Source organism: Triticum dicoccoides, chromosome 5A, assembly GCF_002162155.2.
Source record: "Triticum dicoccoides isolate Atlit2015 ecotype Zavitan chromosome 5A, WEW_v2.0, whole genome shotgun sequence".
Lineage (NCBI taxonomy): Eukaryota > Viridiplantae > Streptophyta > Magnoliopsida > Poales > Poaceae > Triticum > Triticum dicoccoides.
In genome coordinates, this window is record NC_041388.1 from 527,407,583 (window position 1) to 527,425,079 (window position 17,497).

Below are 17,497 nucleotides of genomic sequence, written 5' to 3' on the forward strand. Positions count from 1 at the left end.
ACAACCATTATTTTTGTCAAGTTGTAGCACTCAACAGCGACATCCTTTTCATTTGTCGTTTTCTTCTCCATGTTGCCATAAGATATTTTGATTCCGGTCCATGGAGATTCAGTGCACCTGTGAGTACTAGGCTACCAGATATGGTCATTTTTCTTTGGTCTTTATAGTTTATAGACAAATTCAGTCCTTCATCCCTGCAAATAGAAACCGGAAGCTCTCAAATACGGGAAGAAAAATTGCTCCTGATGCTTACTCTGTATCTTCCCATATTTGGACGAACACAACCACTAGTAGTCTAGGAGTAGTTTCTAAAAGTGTACATGGCTTAATTAGTCGGATAAGTGTTCCAAAGCGGCGTCTGGACGCCGCTGTATTCGCCGCCATCCTCGCTCCGCGCTCTGGCGGCCGGCGGCTCCATGAGCATCCCCTGCGCCAAGCTCGCATAGTACGAGCCGGCGTTCATGCCGCCAAACCAGTGCTCGTCCAACAAGTCGCTGGACGTGGACAGCTCGCTCGGCGTCGGTGAGCCTTGGACGTCCTTTTCGCCGTCGTGCGTCTCCGGCGTGGACAGGACGGGCCGCTGCCGCTGGAACTCCACGACGGCGACGGCGTACTTGATCTCCCGCGCGCTGCTGAAGCGGGACGAGCCAGCCGCGAGGACGGGCAGCATCCGCCAGGCGGAGTCGGCGAAGTTGAGGCAGGCGGCGCGGTCGAGGAGCGCGACGACGGCGGAGTCGTGCGCGCGCGCCGCCATCTCGGCAGTGGTGAAGGTGCCGAGCCAGAGCCTGTACCCTTGCGCGCCGCGCACGCGCACCTCGCACACCCACTGCCCGAGCCGGCCCCGCCGCCGCACGCCGCGGTACAGCGGGTGGCGCGTCTCCTTGAACTTGGTCCGCCCTGCCAGCCTCTTGGGCGGCTCGGAGCACACCGTCCTGTGCCCCTCACGCGGGGAGCCGGGGGCGGCGGTGTCCATCGGTTGCAGCGTCAAAAACTAGCGGAAAGTCGCTGCCTTGAGAGTTGCAGGTTGGTTTGAGCGGTGGAGTTGGGATGAGAAGAAGAGAACCGAGGCGGGGAAGAATAAATAGAGAAGATGGTCTAGTGGTTACCCGGCGGGGCGCTCGGGTTGTGGCAGCGGCGCGCCACGGAAGGAGACGAACGAAGCGGTAGGGTCACACCCTCGATATCTATCTCCTTCCTTCTGCTCAGGGCAACTCCAACACACGACCCAACCGACGTTCGTTTAATTTGAATTTCGTCTGTTTAAGGATGGCAATAAGGCGATGTCCACTCAGATTTGTGGATATGTCGGTCATGTGTCCAACAAGCAGCTGCATTTCGGCCCCATCTTGTCCGGCTGTATGCACTTTTTTGCCAACACAATTTATTTCATCAACGACATTTTGATACATGGTAGTACATTTATCAAATCTTGACTAGAATAGTAAGACAAAAAAAACAAGAACCATAATTAGACATTTTATAAGAAATTCAACTGCCATAACTGCTCCCATAAGTTGGATTAATATCTTCTTGATGCCTTCATTGTTGACCTGCAGATTCTCGATCTTTTATACCTCTTTGTTCTTTGATTCTAAAGAAATAGACGTTGCTTCCCATAGATCGATGTATTTCTTCTTCCCAATACCCAAACTTGCATCCATCCTACACATAAATTTACATATGAGCCAAGAGCTATTAAAATTACGCCCAATCCAGAAGCACAACCGAAGAAAAACAAGCATATACCTTATTTTTGCACTTGATGAACACCCACCCTGATGTTTCAGCGTGGTAGAAATGCGGAGAACGACTTGACGCAGGAAGTTGTCGCACTTTATGAGCGGCAACGGTGAGCCGACCAGACGCTAGGGCAGCGCCGACCCCGGACGACGGCCGGGCGTATGTTTGTCGGCCATTCTGGCGGGGTAGATCCGAGCGGCTAGAAGCGGATTCCATGTGTGCATGCGGCCCAGAGTTGTTGCCAGGGCTGTGCGGTCCGGTGCCCGGCCTATCCATGGCTAGGCATAGCCCACCGGCGGCAGGATGTGGCTGGATGCGCACAAATGAGGTGCCAGATGCACACAATCCGGTGGCCAGGCTGGACAACGACGCGGCCGAGACAACGGCGGGGGGGAGGGGATGTGGGGGGTGGGGCGGGAGGAGGAGGGGGTGCGTCGTGCAGGGGGGAAGCCGAGAAAATGGCGGTGGCATTCGCGGGTAGGGTTCGGGGGTTTGGGGGTGGCTGGGAGGATGGAGAGAAAAGGGGGCGCCTGTGTCCCCAACGGAAGGGTCAGGGAAAGATATGGGCACGCGTCGCGCCCGTCCGTGCGTGTCTGTTTCGACACTAACACGACGCAACTCAAAGTTGGGTCGGGAATGAATCGAAAGAGAACGAAAAATGGACGCTCGTTCGTTTACTCCTATGCGTTTGGTCGCGCTTTGTGTTTGTTTATCCCAAAACAGACACGGCCGGATGATTTGATGTCATGTGGTGTTGCCATTATGTGCCATAGGGATCACTTTTGTTTGCTTGTAGTACGTTGTTTTTAGAACGAAGGCTCAAGAAGAGCCCGGCTTTGAATTAACAAAGCCATCAACCGGCCAGGATTATAAGAACACCAACTAACAAGGAAAGCAAGAAGAGAACCAAGCGGCTGATAGAAGGAGCAAAGCGAAACAGACTCAAAGGCAGCAGCGATAGCAAGAACACGCCATGCTGCCGCCAACACCCTACAGGACGACCTACACCAACCGGACAAGCTACGAACTTGAGAGGATGCGCCACCGCGCAAGCTTCGTGATCGTAGCCAAAATCGAAGACAACACTGACACTCCTCTGGAACTGCCACTGCCAAGGGCCCCTGCCCTCCCATCCTGGCTCGAAGGATGCCGCACCGGCAGGCGGCAGCTCGATTCACCCTAGAACCCAGAGGAAGACGCCCAAGCTGCACATGAAGAAAGAACTAGGAGCAGACCTGCTAGCTCAGAGCACACCATTCCGAGCACCGTCGTCGTCCGCGGTTAAGCCACACCGAAGGGCTAGAGCTGTCGGCCAAAGACGCACCGTCGTCGTCCGCGGTTAAGCCACACCGAAGGGCTAGAGCTGTCGGCCACAGACGCAGCAACAAGGGCAACAGCGATGAGCCACCGAAGAAAAGGCAGTGAAGCGCCGAGCCAAGCTGCCACCCTCCACCATCACACCCACAACCCGACTCTCTCGCCGCCCCTGCGATCCCCGGACTGCGCCTTCAAGAAGGAACACGACACGGATGTGTCATCGCCGCCCGAATCAGGGGACCTAGGCTTTCACCTAGTAGGGAACGGAAGGAGGAGGGAAGGATCCTCACCACAGCCTCCAGGGAGGGGTACGGCGCCCAGGGTGTCGCCTGCGATGTGGCTGCGCCGGCCAGGGTTTCCCCCGGAACCAACCCCCTCGACGAGATCCGCGCTGCCGACACCCGGGAGGACCCGGATCCGGCGATGGAGGAGCAGATCGGGGCGAAGAGGATGAGATGCATCTGGCGACGGCAACCGCGCAGGGGAGGCCGCACACCAGCGACCGTGGACCGACACCTCCTCGTCCCCCGCGAGACCGAGGGAGGCGCCTCACCAGCTCCGGCCAGGGTGGCCCGCCGCCCGGGCCACCCGGCGCTCTCCGCCCGGGGCCGCCGCCCCGGATGCCGAGCCCTCCACGCTATGTGGAGCCGCCGGATCCCCTGCCGCCACCTTCATCGGTGTCGAGCGCACGCCGGCGCACACCTCTGGCGGCGGCGGAGGGGAAGGGGAGGGGGGAAGTAGGGGTGCGGCGGCGGCGATTTAGGGTTTCCCCCGAGTCGCCTCGGTGGAGATGACGCGGGGGCGGGGAGAGGGGGGGGGGGTGTGTGTGTGTGTCCAAATCACTTTGCTCGCTGCCTCACCTGCTGTACCTCCTTGTAGTACGTTTTACCCGTCCTTGCTACAAGTCATCCGAAGAATAACTAGCATAATGGAGCCACATATCTTTCTTCTTTTTAGTGGATGGAGCCACATATCTAACCAAGTGAGGACAAACGCATCACATCTTGGCATCGTGCCAGTTGGCCATAGGATTTAGAGGACGGAGGGGAAGCGACAGCTCGTGATCACGACGTGAAGCAGTGAAAAGATCTCTGATCCAGGGCCCCAACTTGGCCTCAATCGGCCGACTAGTGACTAGTAGATGGCTTCCGTACCACATCTTCTGGATTAATTAGCGTAGCGTACGTCTAGACCAGCCAGTGGAGTGGATTAAGCTGCCAGATCCCCGTATAGTCACCGCTCGTGAACGAATAGCGCCTATTTTTAGAACCATTTCGTAAGTATACGTACTGCAGCGTTGTCGTTAGTGGTGTCCGTTGGCCTGCCGTTTTACTTTCTTTTTTGCTTGAATAAAAATTTACTGTAATTTCAAAAAAAAGTGTGAACACGAGATAAAAATAGTACTCCCTCCGTAAAGAACTATAAGAGCATTCAGATCACTACTCTTGTAATCTAAACACTTTTATACCCCGCAAAAAAATAAATCTAAACGCTTTTATATTTCTTTACAGAGGAAGTAAATACCATAGATTTACGAGGGCATCTTTACAGCTACATGAGACACACTTGCATGAAGTGATCTGCCAATAAGCTCAAATTTGTTCATCACAATGTCATTGTCTATAAAAATTCCAAAAGGAAAAAAATGGAAATTTACCTGTGAACACATGGTTCAAATTTTAAATGTCAAAGTTTTATGGAAGCCTACATGACACATACTTGTATGGATTGGTCTGCTAATAAACTCAAAGTGGATGCTCTTTATGTGGTTAATGTTGGGCTAATTTAATTCGTTCCTAGTAAATTTGATGTGTGAACACGAGGTTGAAATTCTAAAAAGCTAAATTCCATATAGTAGTGACCTTCATTTGCATGTGACATCCAAACATAAACATTATAATTCATATAATTATATAGAAAACTCAAAATTAAACGGAATTGGCTTTGGAATTCAACTGAATGAGTAGAATTTAATTATTGCAAGACAAACGAGGTGTTATAATAATGCCCCCTCCGCTGCGTGGAAGGAATGCATGAAGTTGGTACCTCTTGTATATGGGATATCTTCTTCCTGCATCTTCGGGGACATTTTGGAGCTTAGTTTGCTCCCAAAAAAAAAGCAGCACGCGACTGTCTCATTGTGTGATGGACGTTTTTTTTTTTGCGATAAGAGATGGACGTTATAACTTCCTTATGGGCCCCTAATGAAAATGAGTGAAAGCTATAACTCGCTTAGCGCTCCAAGGAATTGGACATGAAATTGTGAGTGTGTCTTTCTACCTGCGTTCTTTTATTTGTAGGAGTGAAATTCATAGAAAAATATATTTGGAATTACTTTCTCATACATATTATAACAAATTCATCCACTCCAACCTCTTAGCAGAATCTTTTATTTTTTATGTGTACAATAAAATATTGTTTCTAATATGTAATACTATTCAATATGACATGACATTTCTGAAGTGATGTTCTAGTAGTGGGTGCATATGCAACCATGCCATGATGAACACCAAATTCTGAAAAAATATAAATAGTTTTCAACAAATCTGATTTTTTTACAAACAGTACTGAATGTTTTAGCAACATGCAAAGTTTCAATGTGCTCTAAATATTGTCCTTTTGGAACATCATTTTTCTCAGACTTTCATGGAAACATTCAGTACAAAACTTTGCATGTTGGTAAAAATATTCAATTTGTTTATCACAAAGAAATCAGAATTGTTTGTATATTTTCTCTATTTTTTACTTCTTATTTCACGGGTCATGTAGGTGCATACGCACCTGAGTGCAGAAACTCTGTGTTTTTGAGAATAATGCAAATAAAGGGGATCTGGAAGAGGTTAAGTTTCCAATAACTTAGCCAGCCGGCCCCATGACCCAAAGTGAATCCAACACATCATCTGGATTGACGTTAACTACATCAGCTAATTAATGCAATTTGTTAGTTGTTAAACGGTTATCCCTGCCCTGATGTTCAGATATTTCTCGTCACCACACCTCCACGAATAGTACATGCAGTTGAATTTCTCTTTCAAAGCCGTCTACTAACTCCATTGTGGTCACTTCCCTAATGTGCACTCTCGATCCCTCCCTACCAAAATACATTTTTTTTCGGTTCTCCTATAAGACAAAGTCGAATTGCCATAAAATACGGTCTTATATTTTAATGTTTTTTTCTTGTTTCTACACTAACATAAAATATAGTAGCAGTACCTTATATAAGATCGTGAGTGCTTCAGGTCCACAATAACTGAAGTACTACTGTATTCTTTATTCACAGAACACGCAAGTGCAAATATGCCCTTTCTCAAAGTAGAAACCGGAGGCTTTCAATATGAACGAACACACATGGACCATATGAGGGAAAATATTCCCCTCTGTTTCTTCCCATATTTGGTGGGACAGAAGTACAGAACCAACTATAAACTTTACACGTCGCCGGCACCGAGCTCGCGGTTTTCAGGCCGCTCCGGCGGCTCCATGAACATGCCCGGCGAGTAGTACGATCCGGCATCCGTGCCGCCAAACCAGTGCTCGTCCAGCAAATCGCTGGACGTGGACAGCTCGCTCGGCGTCGGCGAGCCTTGGACGTCCTTCTCGCCGTCGGCCGTGGACGCGATGGAGCGCTGCCGCTGGAACGCTACGACAGCGACGGCGACGGCGTCCTTGATCTCCCGCGCGCTGCTGAAGCTGGAAGACCCAGCGGCGAGGACGAGCAGCATCCGCCAGGCGGAGTCGGCGAAGTTGAGGCAGGCGGCGCTTCCGGAGAGAGCGAGCGAGGCGGAGTCGTGCGCTCGCGCCGCCATCTCGGCGGTGCGGAAGGTGCCGAGCCAGAGCCTTGTCTCCTTGGTGCCGCGCACGCGCACCTCGCACACCCACCGCCCGTGCCGCCCCCGACGCCGCACGCCGCGGTACAGCGGGTGGCGCGTCTCCTTGTACTTGATCCGCCCCGCCGGCCTCTTGGGCGGCTCCGTCCACACCGTCCTGTGCTGGTCCGACGGGGAGGCAGCGTCGGCGTCCATCTGTGGAGACCGTATAGCACCGGAGTGTGCAGCGTAGCGCGGGGGGTGGCGCGCGTTAAGCCGTTGTGCTGAGGGTCGATGGATTGCAGCTCCGATGAGAACTAGAAGCGGGGAATCAAGCAGGTGAGTATATAGTATGCAGGAGAAGAGTTGTTAGGGGCTACTGGCAACGGGTTGGATACCCGCCACGACGTGGACGCTCGGGTGGAAATGGACTCTCTCTCGACAGACTGGTTTCATGGCACGCGTTTTATTACATGTCCAGTTTGCGATCAATCTGATCCGTTACGTTGCTTCATCGAGGTAGCTAGCTGTAGCCTGTAGCTCTTGCTTGGACGTACGACCACGGTGCTACTTTTGTTACATTTTTTTTTCTGGTTTGCCATGAGATGCTCCGGTGTCTGTTTGTTCACCCCAAGATTGTTCATCTCGGAAGGGTTTGAAGGCTGTGGTGCCCTTCTAGACGTTTCGACGCCGTAATCCATGGATGAGCACACTATATCTTTGTTCCCTACTTTTCTTTTCGGGAACACATCATTTTTCTCCAATCAAAAGTTGTAATCGTGCGAGAACAACCTTTTTGCATATCGTACTTGTATATCGGAGGGATTTGCGGTGGCCTTCCAGGCGTGTGAGCCACGGGAACTGATTCTAGATAGACTAACAAATCAAGGATGCGTTGTTGTTTTCTTCTTTTTGTCGAGTTTGCTAGAGCACATCTAGATGTGCTCTAAGCATTGCACATCTAAGTCCTATGGCATTAATTTTACATTAAAATTCTTGATTGTGTTTTCTTCTATCTTTTTTTTCTAGTTTAATTGAGTCATGAGATGTGCTACTAGACAGACCCTTCTTTCTCCAAAAAAAAGTGGACTATACCATAACCATCAACAGTTGAATCATCTCCAATGGTTTTTATGTTTTTATTGGTAAGAAATCAATTTCATCAATTAGCAAATCATCATACACTCCCATAGGTCGGTGTCGGCGCAGGCGTGAAACGTGACGCCAAGATCCATAATGCCACAGACATAGCAGAGAATCCGCTTGACGACAGCCCAGCGAACATCTCGAGGAGCATGCATATGAAGATACATCTCCTGCACGGCGTACTGGATCTTCGGCCGAGTCAGGGTGAGGTACTGAAGAGCACAAACGATAGACCGATAGAAAGCAGCATCTGAAGCAGGATAACCATCCGTGGCAGAAAGCTTGGCCTTCGTATCAACAGGCGTGCCGGCGGGCTTGCAGTTAAGCATGCCGGCGCGCTCTAGGAGTTCATGAGCGTACTTATGCTGATGAAGGAAGAAGCCATCCGGACGGTGCACTACCTCGACACCGAGGAAGTAGTGCAAAGAACCCAAGTCCTTGATGGCGAACTCAGCACGAAGACGAGCCTTGAGTTGACTGAGGAGACCAGCCGTACATGCCGTCAAGATGATGTCGACGACATAGAGCAGCAAGTAGGCCGTGTCAGAGCTCTAATGATAGACGAAGAGCGAGGCGTCCGAGCGGGTAGAGCTGAACCCAAGCTGGTGGAGAAACGCCGCGATGCGCTGGTACCAGGCACGCGGAGCCTGCTTGAGTCCGTACAAGGACCGCGAAAGCAGGCACACGTGATCGGGAAGCACCGGGTCAACAAACCATGTGGGCTGCTGGCAGAAAACCTGCTCCTCGAGATGATCATGATGGAAGGCGTTGGAGACGTCCATCTGGTGCACCGGCCAACCCCAGGAGAGCGCAAGGTGGAGAACCGTGCGTATCGTACCGGGCTTGACGACCGGAGCGAAGGTGTCGGTGAAGTCGATGCCAGCGCGCTGTCGGAAGCCACGAACGACCCAACACGCTTTATAGCGATCAAGGGTACCATCGGGACGGAGCTTGTATTTGAAGACCCACTTCCCGGTAATCATGTTGGCGACTCGGAACAAGCTGCCACGTCCGGTTGTGCAACAGGGCGTCAAACTCCTCTTGCATCGCAGCCATCCAGAGCGGGTCACGAAGAGCGGCTCGAACGGTGGATGGCAAGGGTGATGGCTCAGACGTGGACGCCGCATGGACGTAGTCATCTGCGGCGTAGCACGAGCTCGGGCGAAAAACACCCGTATGGGCGCGGGTGACCGGACCCGACACAGGCGCGGGGGGCGCGTGTGCCGGGAGGGCCGCGGGCACCGGGGCTCCAAGGGCTCTGCAGGCGCCGAGGGCACCGCGGGCACGGGGCGCCAGGGGCGCCGCAGGCGCCATCGCCGCGGTTGTAGGAGGAGCCGCATGCGGGGGGGGCGCGCCTCAAAGCCAGGGCGGGCCAAGAGAGGCGCGCGACTACCCTGGGAGAGGCGTTGAGGAGCCCGCGTCACCGGTGGCGGGAGGAACAGCCGGGGGTACCTGCTGAAACGGAAACACATGCTGATCAAAGTAAACATGTTGGGAAGTGAACACACGGCGGGAGACGGGATCGTAGCACCGATACCCCTTGGAGTTAGAGGGATAACTGATGAAGATACAAGCGACAGAACGAGGTGCGAGTTTGTGAGGAGCGGAATCGGCAGTGCTAGGATAGCAAAGGCACCCAAAAATACGCAAGCCATTATAAGATGGGTCGTACCGAAGAGAAGATGGTGAGGTGCATAGTTCCACCGTGGGCGGCAGGGGCGAAGGTTAAGGAGAAGTGAAGCAGTAGCGAGTGCGTCCGGCCAGAAACGAGGTGGCACATTAGCATGGAGCAGGAGCGTGCGAACGCAGTCGTTCAGAGTGCGAAGGATGCGTTCGGCTCGACCGTTTTGCTGTGAAGTATACGGGCATATGAGACGAAAAAGTGTGCCGTGGTGCGACAGAAAAGTGCGAAAAGCAAGGTTGTCGAACTCTTTTCCATTGTCAGTCTGAAGAGCAAGGATGGGACGCCCAAACTGCGTGCTGACATAGGAGTAAAAAGCCGTCAAAGTGGAGAGTGCATTCAACTTTCGTCATAAAGGAAACGTCCACACATAGTGAGAATAATCATCAGGGATAACCAGATAATATAAATAGCCTGAATTACTAGGAACCGGAGAGGTCCACACATCGCTATGAATCAACTGAAAAGGAAAAGAAGCTCCTAAGAATATGATGAAGTTATTAAACGGGAGGCGAACATGTTTGCCGACACGACAGGCATGACAGGTGTGAATATGATGAAGCTCCTAAGAATATGATGAAGTGTGACGGGGTTGGGATCACCCAAACGAGTGTGCCAGAGATCGACACCAGCGGAGAGAGCAACCGGTGCGGTGGTGGAGGTGGACGGCGGATGCACCAGATAGAGCTCATCGAGGTTGTCACAATGGTGAAGTACCATCCTGGTTCGAGCGTCCTTGACACAAAAACCAAGCTCGTCAAATTTATCAGTAATTGGATTTTCACGAGTTAAACAACGAACGGAAACAAGGTTCTTAATAAGATGAGGATACACAAGTATGTTAGACAAAGCAATAGGCATGGAAGTGGATGGAAAAGAAGTGTGCCCGACATGTGTAATAGGAAGTGTGGAACCGTCACCAACAATGATGCGGCGGTCGGTGGTGACGGGAGTGAAGGAGACAAGATTACCAGGATGAGCAAACATGTGAGCCGTAGCCCCGGTGTCCATGTACCAATCACCGTGTCTAGTGTAGTTGTTCGGCGTAGCCGCGGTGTGCAGCGCGGCGAGGAGCGCCGGATCCCAAGGTGTCGGCGGCAGGACCGGCGGGGCCGTAGGGACACCGTAGGTGCCGTTCAGCTGTGGAGCCGCGTAGTACGCCTGGTGCGCCGGCGGGCGCGGCACGGGAAGAGTCGGTGCAGGAGCCCGTGGAACCGGCATGGTGTAGGCATAAACAACACCGGTCCATAGGTTGTAGCTGGAGGCCCACGGAGGGGGCACCTGGAACTGTTGCTGATGTGACTGCTGCTGACGGGGCGGGCCGGTGCCCTGCGACTGCTGCTGCTGACTACCGCGGTGGCCCCCAGCGCGTCGGCCCCCACCGCGTCGTTCAGTAGGAGGGGAGGGAGGGGCGGGCAGTCCATAGGGAAGTGGAAGCAGCCTCGGCTGCTGGGGCGCCGGGTATGGCGGCGGCGCCGGGTGGTGCGGCAGGGGGGCGCGGCCGGAGCAGCGGGAGGCGCCGAGGGTGGTGCCGGCAACGAGAATGGTGTGGATGGCCTGCGCCTTCACCTGCTTCATCCGCCGCTCCTCCTAGCGAAGGTACGCAACGAACTTGGCGAAGGACGGGTTGGGGATGAGGCTGAGGTTCGCCGCGGTTGCCGAAGTCCTTGTTGAGCCCAACGGTGAGCGTGCTGAGGAGGAGGTCATCATTGATCTTCGCGCCAATATCGCGGAGCTCGTCAGCGAGAGTCTTCTGGCGGCTACAATAGTCAGCGACGGAGGTGTTGTCCTGGTGACACCCAAAAAACTCTTGCTGCAAAAAAACGTGACGCTCAAGCTGGTTGTCGGTGAAGAGCCCGTTCAGCTTGGTCCACATGGCACAGGCATCGTCACCGTCCGCCACGACCGTCTAGAAAAGGTCCGGCGAGATGGTGAGGAAGAACCAACGGATGATCATGGTGTCAATGGTGGACCAGTCATGAAACTCTTGGATGGGGCTGGAGTCGACGGTGCCGTCCACGTGGTCGATGAGGTGATACTACTGGAACACGAGGGAAAAGTACGTCTTCCACGTGTAGTAGGAGGAGTCCGCCTGCAAGAGACGAACCGGCACCCTCTCGAAGATGTAGAGGTTGCGGATGTCGTTGACATCGGGAGGATTGGCATTGGCCAACGGTTTGGAGTTGGTGGACGCGGAGGAGGTGACAGACGACACGACACAAACGGGACGGGTCGGCGGCAGCGGCGGCTTGCGAGGTGAGTGGGCGATGCGAGTGCAGCGGCTCGAGAGATGCATCGGCAGATGGCTGGATCAGGCTAGCGATGGGGTGGCGAGCTAGCGAGGGGGTTGCAGGGCTATAGCGATGCGGGTCGAGCTGGCGAGCGCGTCGCGTGCCTTCTGGCAGCAAACGGCGCGTCGCGTGGCGTCTGGCATCTGGCGGCAAAAGGCAACGCGAGTCTGGTGGCGATCGGGCATGGGCAGCAGCGATGTGGATCGCAGCGATCGGGGCGAGTGGGGTCACGCGCGAGGCTAGTGGCGGGACCGGGTGGGAGGAAAACTACGGTGGCCGAGGAGAAGACTGGCGGCGGCAGTGGCGCGTGAGGAGGCGCGCGGTGGCGGAGCGGAAGACTAGGTTAGAACCTAAAAACTAATACCATGTATGAGATTATGATTACACGATATATTGCTCTTGTGCATAGGCATGTATATATGATGTACATAGGTGGGCCACGGACCTCAGCTATACAAAGAAATAGGAGGCGGGCCCAATACACAATATACACACAACACATATACTCAACACTACCCATAGAAGACCAAGATCCGAAGAGAACTACTAGATCCGGGGACAAAAATAAAAGAAAGGCCAGAAATCTAAAGAGAGCAATTAGATCCGGGGACAAAAACTCACACAGGCCCTTTGCTAGTGCCGGATCGGGCGTCATTGAGGTAGGGAGAGACCACCATCACCTTGATGACATCATCGGGGAAACAAAACCTAAGAAGAAAAAAGGAACATACGAACGGGTTCTCACTCCTCTCTTACCGCCAGGCGAGAAAGTGGAGGGAGACCGATGCAGAGGCGTGGGGGAGAATTTTGGAGGCGGTGGTTGGGATTGTTCCTCTACTCCAGACATGAAGACAAACGAGACAGAGGTATGTTTAGTAACTAATCAACCACAATATGTGTGATTACAAGTACTCCCCCCCTAACTCAAACTTTGTGAAAAGTTTCCCCTGCCTCTTGGGTCAGTCTCGCTACCTCGGTGGCCCCCACGCCGCCACCCACAGAGCCCTTCACCATCGCCAACCCTGCAATCATCATCCCTGGAGGAGGCCAAGGGCAAAACCCAATGGCGATGGCCAAGATGCGCACAATCCACGCTCGCCGCCCTCCTTTAGATCACAGCTTCGTTCTCTACTTTCGACACAAATCCAGACTTACCTCATCTCGCACCAACGCCCATGTGTGGCACGCTCCCCATGCACACCCATCCATCCCCTACCTCCAATGCGCTCCCATGTTTGCTCACCCGTCTTCTCTGCCTCGTTGCATCTTCCCACGGCTATACCACACACGGACGCTGCGACCACTACTCGCCTAACTTCACTCCTCCCATTCACTCCTCAACCTTCTCAGATGGTTCTCCAGCAATGCTGCTTCTCTCCACCATCCATCCCGCACTGGCCGCACCCGGTTGTACCCGATCCTTGCCGGATCTGGGTGTCTAGCCTTCGCAATCCACCTATGGTGGTCCGCGCCATGGCATGCAGGGTTGCCTCCTCCTTGTCCTCGGTGGATGTGGCACCGGCTGAGCGCCAATGTGAGCATTGGCTTCAACCTACACTGCCTCTCCGCACTCTTGATGTCTCTGGCACCACCGGGCGCCACAAAGTCGCCCCGGATGTCTACAGCACCATCGGGTGCCACAATGTTGCCCACCTGCTTTGTGTGCCCCCATGCGGCGTGTGGCCTACCAGGCCTCTACCTCCGACCCATGTGTGTGGTCACCATCGGTTGTGTCACAGCAAGCTACTCTCGCCCACAACTGTTGTTTGGGTCGTTCAGCACTAGAATCTACCAGCTCTAGACATGGACGAACAACCTCTGTGTTGGACAGATCTTTCATTGGTCTACCCGTCTTCTGCTCGTCCCACACAAGGTCCCCGTAGGCCCTGTTCAGCATAGGTTTATCATGCCCCATCTGCCTCAGTAGTTGCACCATTCTTTCACCCATTGCCATTTGGTGATTTACGTCTTGTCATCGATGCTATTCGTACCATGTGAGTGTGTGCTATTGTCGCTTCTATAAGATGTGGCTCTACTCTGGCTATAGGGGAAATTCTTGCACTGCTTCAGCACTCGCAACAATGACAACTTTGGGCGCCTTGTTCCTTCTTGAAGGTGATGAGAAACGGCTCATGATCATCCTTCTTCTTGTTTGAGGCCCGACCCTCTCCCTATGTTTCCCTTCATGACAATGCTTATTCTCTCAACAACCGTGACACTAGTACAAAAATGTTTAGCTATGGCGTGATAAAATAGGCCTTGTTGGCGTGGACACCGTGCGCCACCAATATGGTGCCGCTGTTTGAAAATAGTGGTGGTGTTGGAGCCCATGTCAACATTATTGTAGGTCTTGATGGTGTGCCACGTGGCAACACCACCGGCAATATTCATCAGTAGTGACATGTCATATTGGCACCGTGCAATCAATTTGGTTTTCATAATTGAGATAAAAGTTGTAGAGTATCCCTTTCCCAACCAAATGATAGCATAATCGAGTTTACCAACATAAATAAAATCAAGTTTTGATAGTACTAAATAGAGGCAAATAACAACATTTAAGTTCAACAATGTAATAATTAACAAAGTCCAACAGAGTACTAAAAAGAGGCAAGTAGCATACATCTTCACCTAAATAGAGGTGCTAATAACATAATATGATCTGCCATGCATGTGTACTATCAAGACTCTTCAGCAAGCAAACTCGGGGTCATAGTTTGGAGTAAGTGAAACAGAGCTGCCAAAAGGCCTGTAGTAGACCATGATTTTCTCATGATCATATTCGAGGTAGAACGTGGCCCTCTCCCCAGGTTCCATCCCATAAGCATGTGCAAGAGCTCTCCTACCAGGGCACCCGAGAATGGTATGGTGTGGCTCGTTGATGACAAGGCAATTTAAGTCCTGGGCCATCAACATCTTCATGAGGGTGCACTGGAATGTGATGGTTGCATCAAGCGGAACTTGAAACCTCTCTAAGGGTTCATGCCTTGATCTGCAAAGGATGACCTTAGCAAAATTAAAATAAAGTAGTAGTTAGACAATTTTGGGCACAACCATATGAAACTCAATCAGAAAATGTTGAACTAAAATATATCGTCCTAGTGCTTCCTTTTGAGCACTGCGTTGGTTTTCCCCGAAGAGGAAGGGATGATGCAGCAAAGTAGCGTAAGTATTTCCCTCAGTTTTTGAGAACCAAGGTATCAATCCAGTAGGAGGCTACGCGCGAGTGCCTCGTACCTGCACAAACCAAATAAATCCTCGTAACCAACGCAAAAGGGGTTGTCAATCCCTATAAGGCCACTTACGAGAGTGAGATCTGACATATATGATAAAGATAATATTTTTGGTATTTTTGTGATAAAGATGCAAAGTAAAATAAAGGCAAAATAATTAGCAAAGGAAATAACTAAGTAGTAGGAGATCAATATGATAAAGATAGACCCGGGGGCCATAGGTTTCACTAGTGGCTTCTCTCGAGAGCATAAGTATTCTACGGTGGGTGAACAAATTACTGTTGAGCAATTGACAGAATTGAGCATAATTATGAGAATATCTAGGCATGATCATGTATATAGGCATCACGTCCGAGACAAGTAGACCGACTCATGCCTGCATCTGCTACTATTACTCCACTCATCGACCGCTGTCCAGCATGCATCTAGAGTATTAAGTTAAAACAGAGTAATGCCTTAAGCAAGATGACATGATGTAGAGGGATAGACTCATGCAACATGAAGAAAACCCCATCTTGTTATCCTCGATGGAAACAATATAATACGTGCCTTGCTGCCCCAACTGTCACTGGGAAAGGACACCGCAAGATTGAACCCAAAGCTAAGCACTTCTCCCATTGCAAGAAAGATCAATCTAGTAGGCCAAACCAAACTGATAATTCGAAGATACTTGCAAAGATAACCAATCATACATAAAAGAATTCAGAGAAGATTCAAATATTATTCATAAATAGACTTGATCATAAACCCACAATTCATCGGTCTCAACAAACACACTGCAAAAAGAAGATTACATCGAATAGATCTCCACAAGAGAGGGGGAGAACATTGTATTGAGATCCAAAAAGAGAGAAGAAGCCATCTAGCTACTAACTATGGACCCGTAGGTCTGAGGTAAACTACTCACACTTCATCGGAGGGGCTATGGTGTTGATGTAGAAGCTCCGGAACAGGCCCCAAGATGGAATCTCATGGATACAGAAAGTTACGGCAGTGGAATTAGGGTTTTGGCTCCATATCTGATCATTTGAGGGTACGTGGATATATATAGGAGGAAGGAGTACGTCGGTGGAGCAACAGGGGGCCCACGAGGGTGGAGGGCGCGCCTGGGGTAGGCAGGCGCGTCCCCTACCTCGTGGCCTCCTCTCTTGTGCCTTGACGTAGGGTCAAAGTCTCCTGGGTCTTATTCGTTGAGAAAACCATGTTCCCGAAGGTTTCATTCCGTTTGGACTCCGTTTGATATTCCTTTTCTTCGAAACCCTAAAACAGGCAAAAAACAGCAATTCTGGGCTGGGCCTCCGGTTAATAGGTTAGTCCCAAAAATAATATAAAAGTGGATAATAAAGCCCAATAATGTCCAAAACAGTAGATAATATAGCATGGAGCAATAAAAAATTATAGATACGTTGGAGACGTATCACCTAGTCAGCAAGTTAATCCGAAGATTTGTGAGTAACTTCATTTCCTTTTGGCATCTCACTGCACCACAGGTTGCACAAGGGGCATCCATTTATTGCTTTCATCATGTTGGCAATACAAACATACATCATTTAACAAAATAACCAACATAGAAAACGTGCATAGATATAATTCAACATAAAACAATATATAACTAGCTAGGTTCATTATTAGACATTGTACACATACCTATAATTAAGCAATTATACAAACCATGCACATAGTTCAAACATAAAATATGCATAAAGTTAAACAATTCACACGAAGTAGCACTACCCATCTAGCAAGCTAGTGGCCGGAGCCAATGGCCTTGTGGTTGCCCCTCGTGGACCTACCACCCCCTTCTCACCCTTTCGGTCATCCAATTCTATGGGATCATATTCTGCCATCTTCCTGGCTTAATACTGAAGGGCCATAATTTTATTGATCTCCACAAGTTGCTCATGAGTCACAAGCTGCCTCACCATGGGGTCGAAGAACTGCATCTCGACCTGGAGGTTCTCCTTCTCCTTAGTCTTCATGCATATCCTCGTGTTCTCTGCGCGAGGAACTCCGCGTACTCACGATGCTCAGGTAAGTTTAGAAGCACCCCTTTCATATAGAACTCGAGCCCTTTGGCATCATAGGCGCGCATCGCTAGCTCCGGGATGTCCCGCCAAGCTCGTGGACCACATCAGGCTTCCTAATAGTCGCATACCACTTGTTTCCCTACTGCCGGACACCATGAAACTTTGTAGCCATTTGTGACGGTTCATACCTCACAAGTTAGTAAAAAATTCTATATATAGTTACCAAAAAAATTCACCATGACGTGGCCTATAAATTGGG

General features: G+C 51.2%; 2 protein-coding genes across 2 annotated transcripts; both read right to left on the reverse strand.

Moving 5' to 3' along the window:
* Positions 1–222: 222 nt before the first annotated feature.
* Positions 223–1,112, reverse strand: LOC119302522 (dehydration-responsive element-binding protein 1B-like). Its single transcript, XM_037579553.1, has one exon. It carries the CDS (start codon positions 971–973, stop codon positions 326–328), a length of 648 nt encoding a protein of 215 aa, XP_037435450.1. The 5' UTR covers positions 974–1,112; the 3' UTR covers positions 223–325.
* Positions 1,113–6,347: 5,235 nt separating this feature from the next.
* On the reverse strand, positions 6,348–7,202 carry LOC119302523 (dehydration-responsive element-binding protein 1B-like). The gene has a single exon (XM_037579554.1). The coding sequence runs from the start codon at positions 7,077–7,079 to the stop codon at positions 6,486–6,488; it is 594 nt and encodes a 197-aa protein (XP_037435451.1). The 5' UTR covers positions 7,080–7,202; the 3' UTR covers positions 6,348–6,485.
* Positions 7,203–17,497: the final 10,295 nt, after the last annotated feature.

Bases quoted from the DNA above. Each gene is read 5' to 3' on its own strand.
- LOC119302522 (XM_037579553.1), bottom strand. From the start codon at position 973: ATGGACACCGCCGCCCCCGGCTCCCCGCGTGAGGGGCACAGGACGGTG.
- LOC119302523 (XM_037579554.1), bottom strand. From the start codon at position 7,079: ATGGACGCCGACGCTGCCTCCCCGTCGGACCAGCACAGGACGGTGTGG.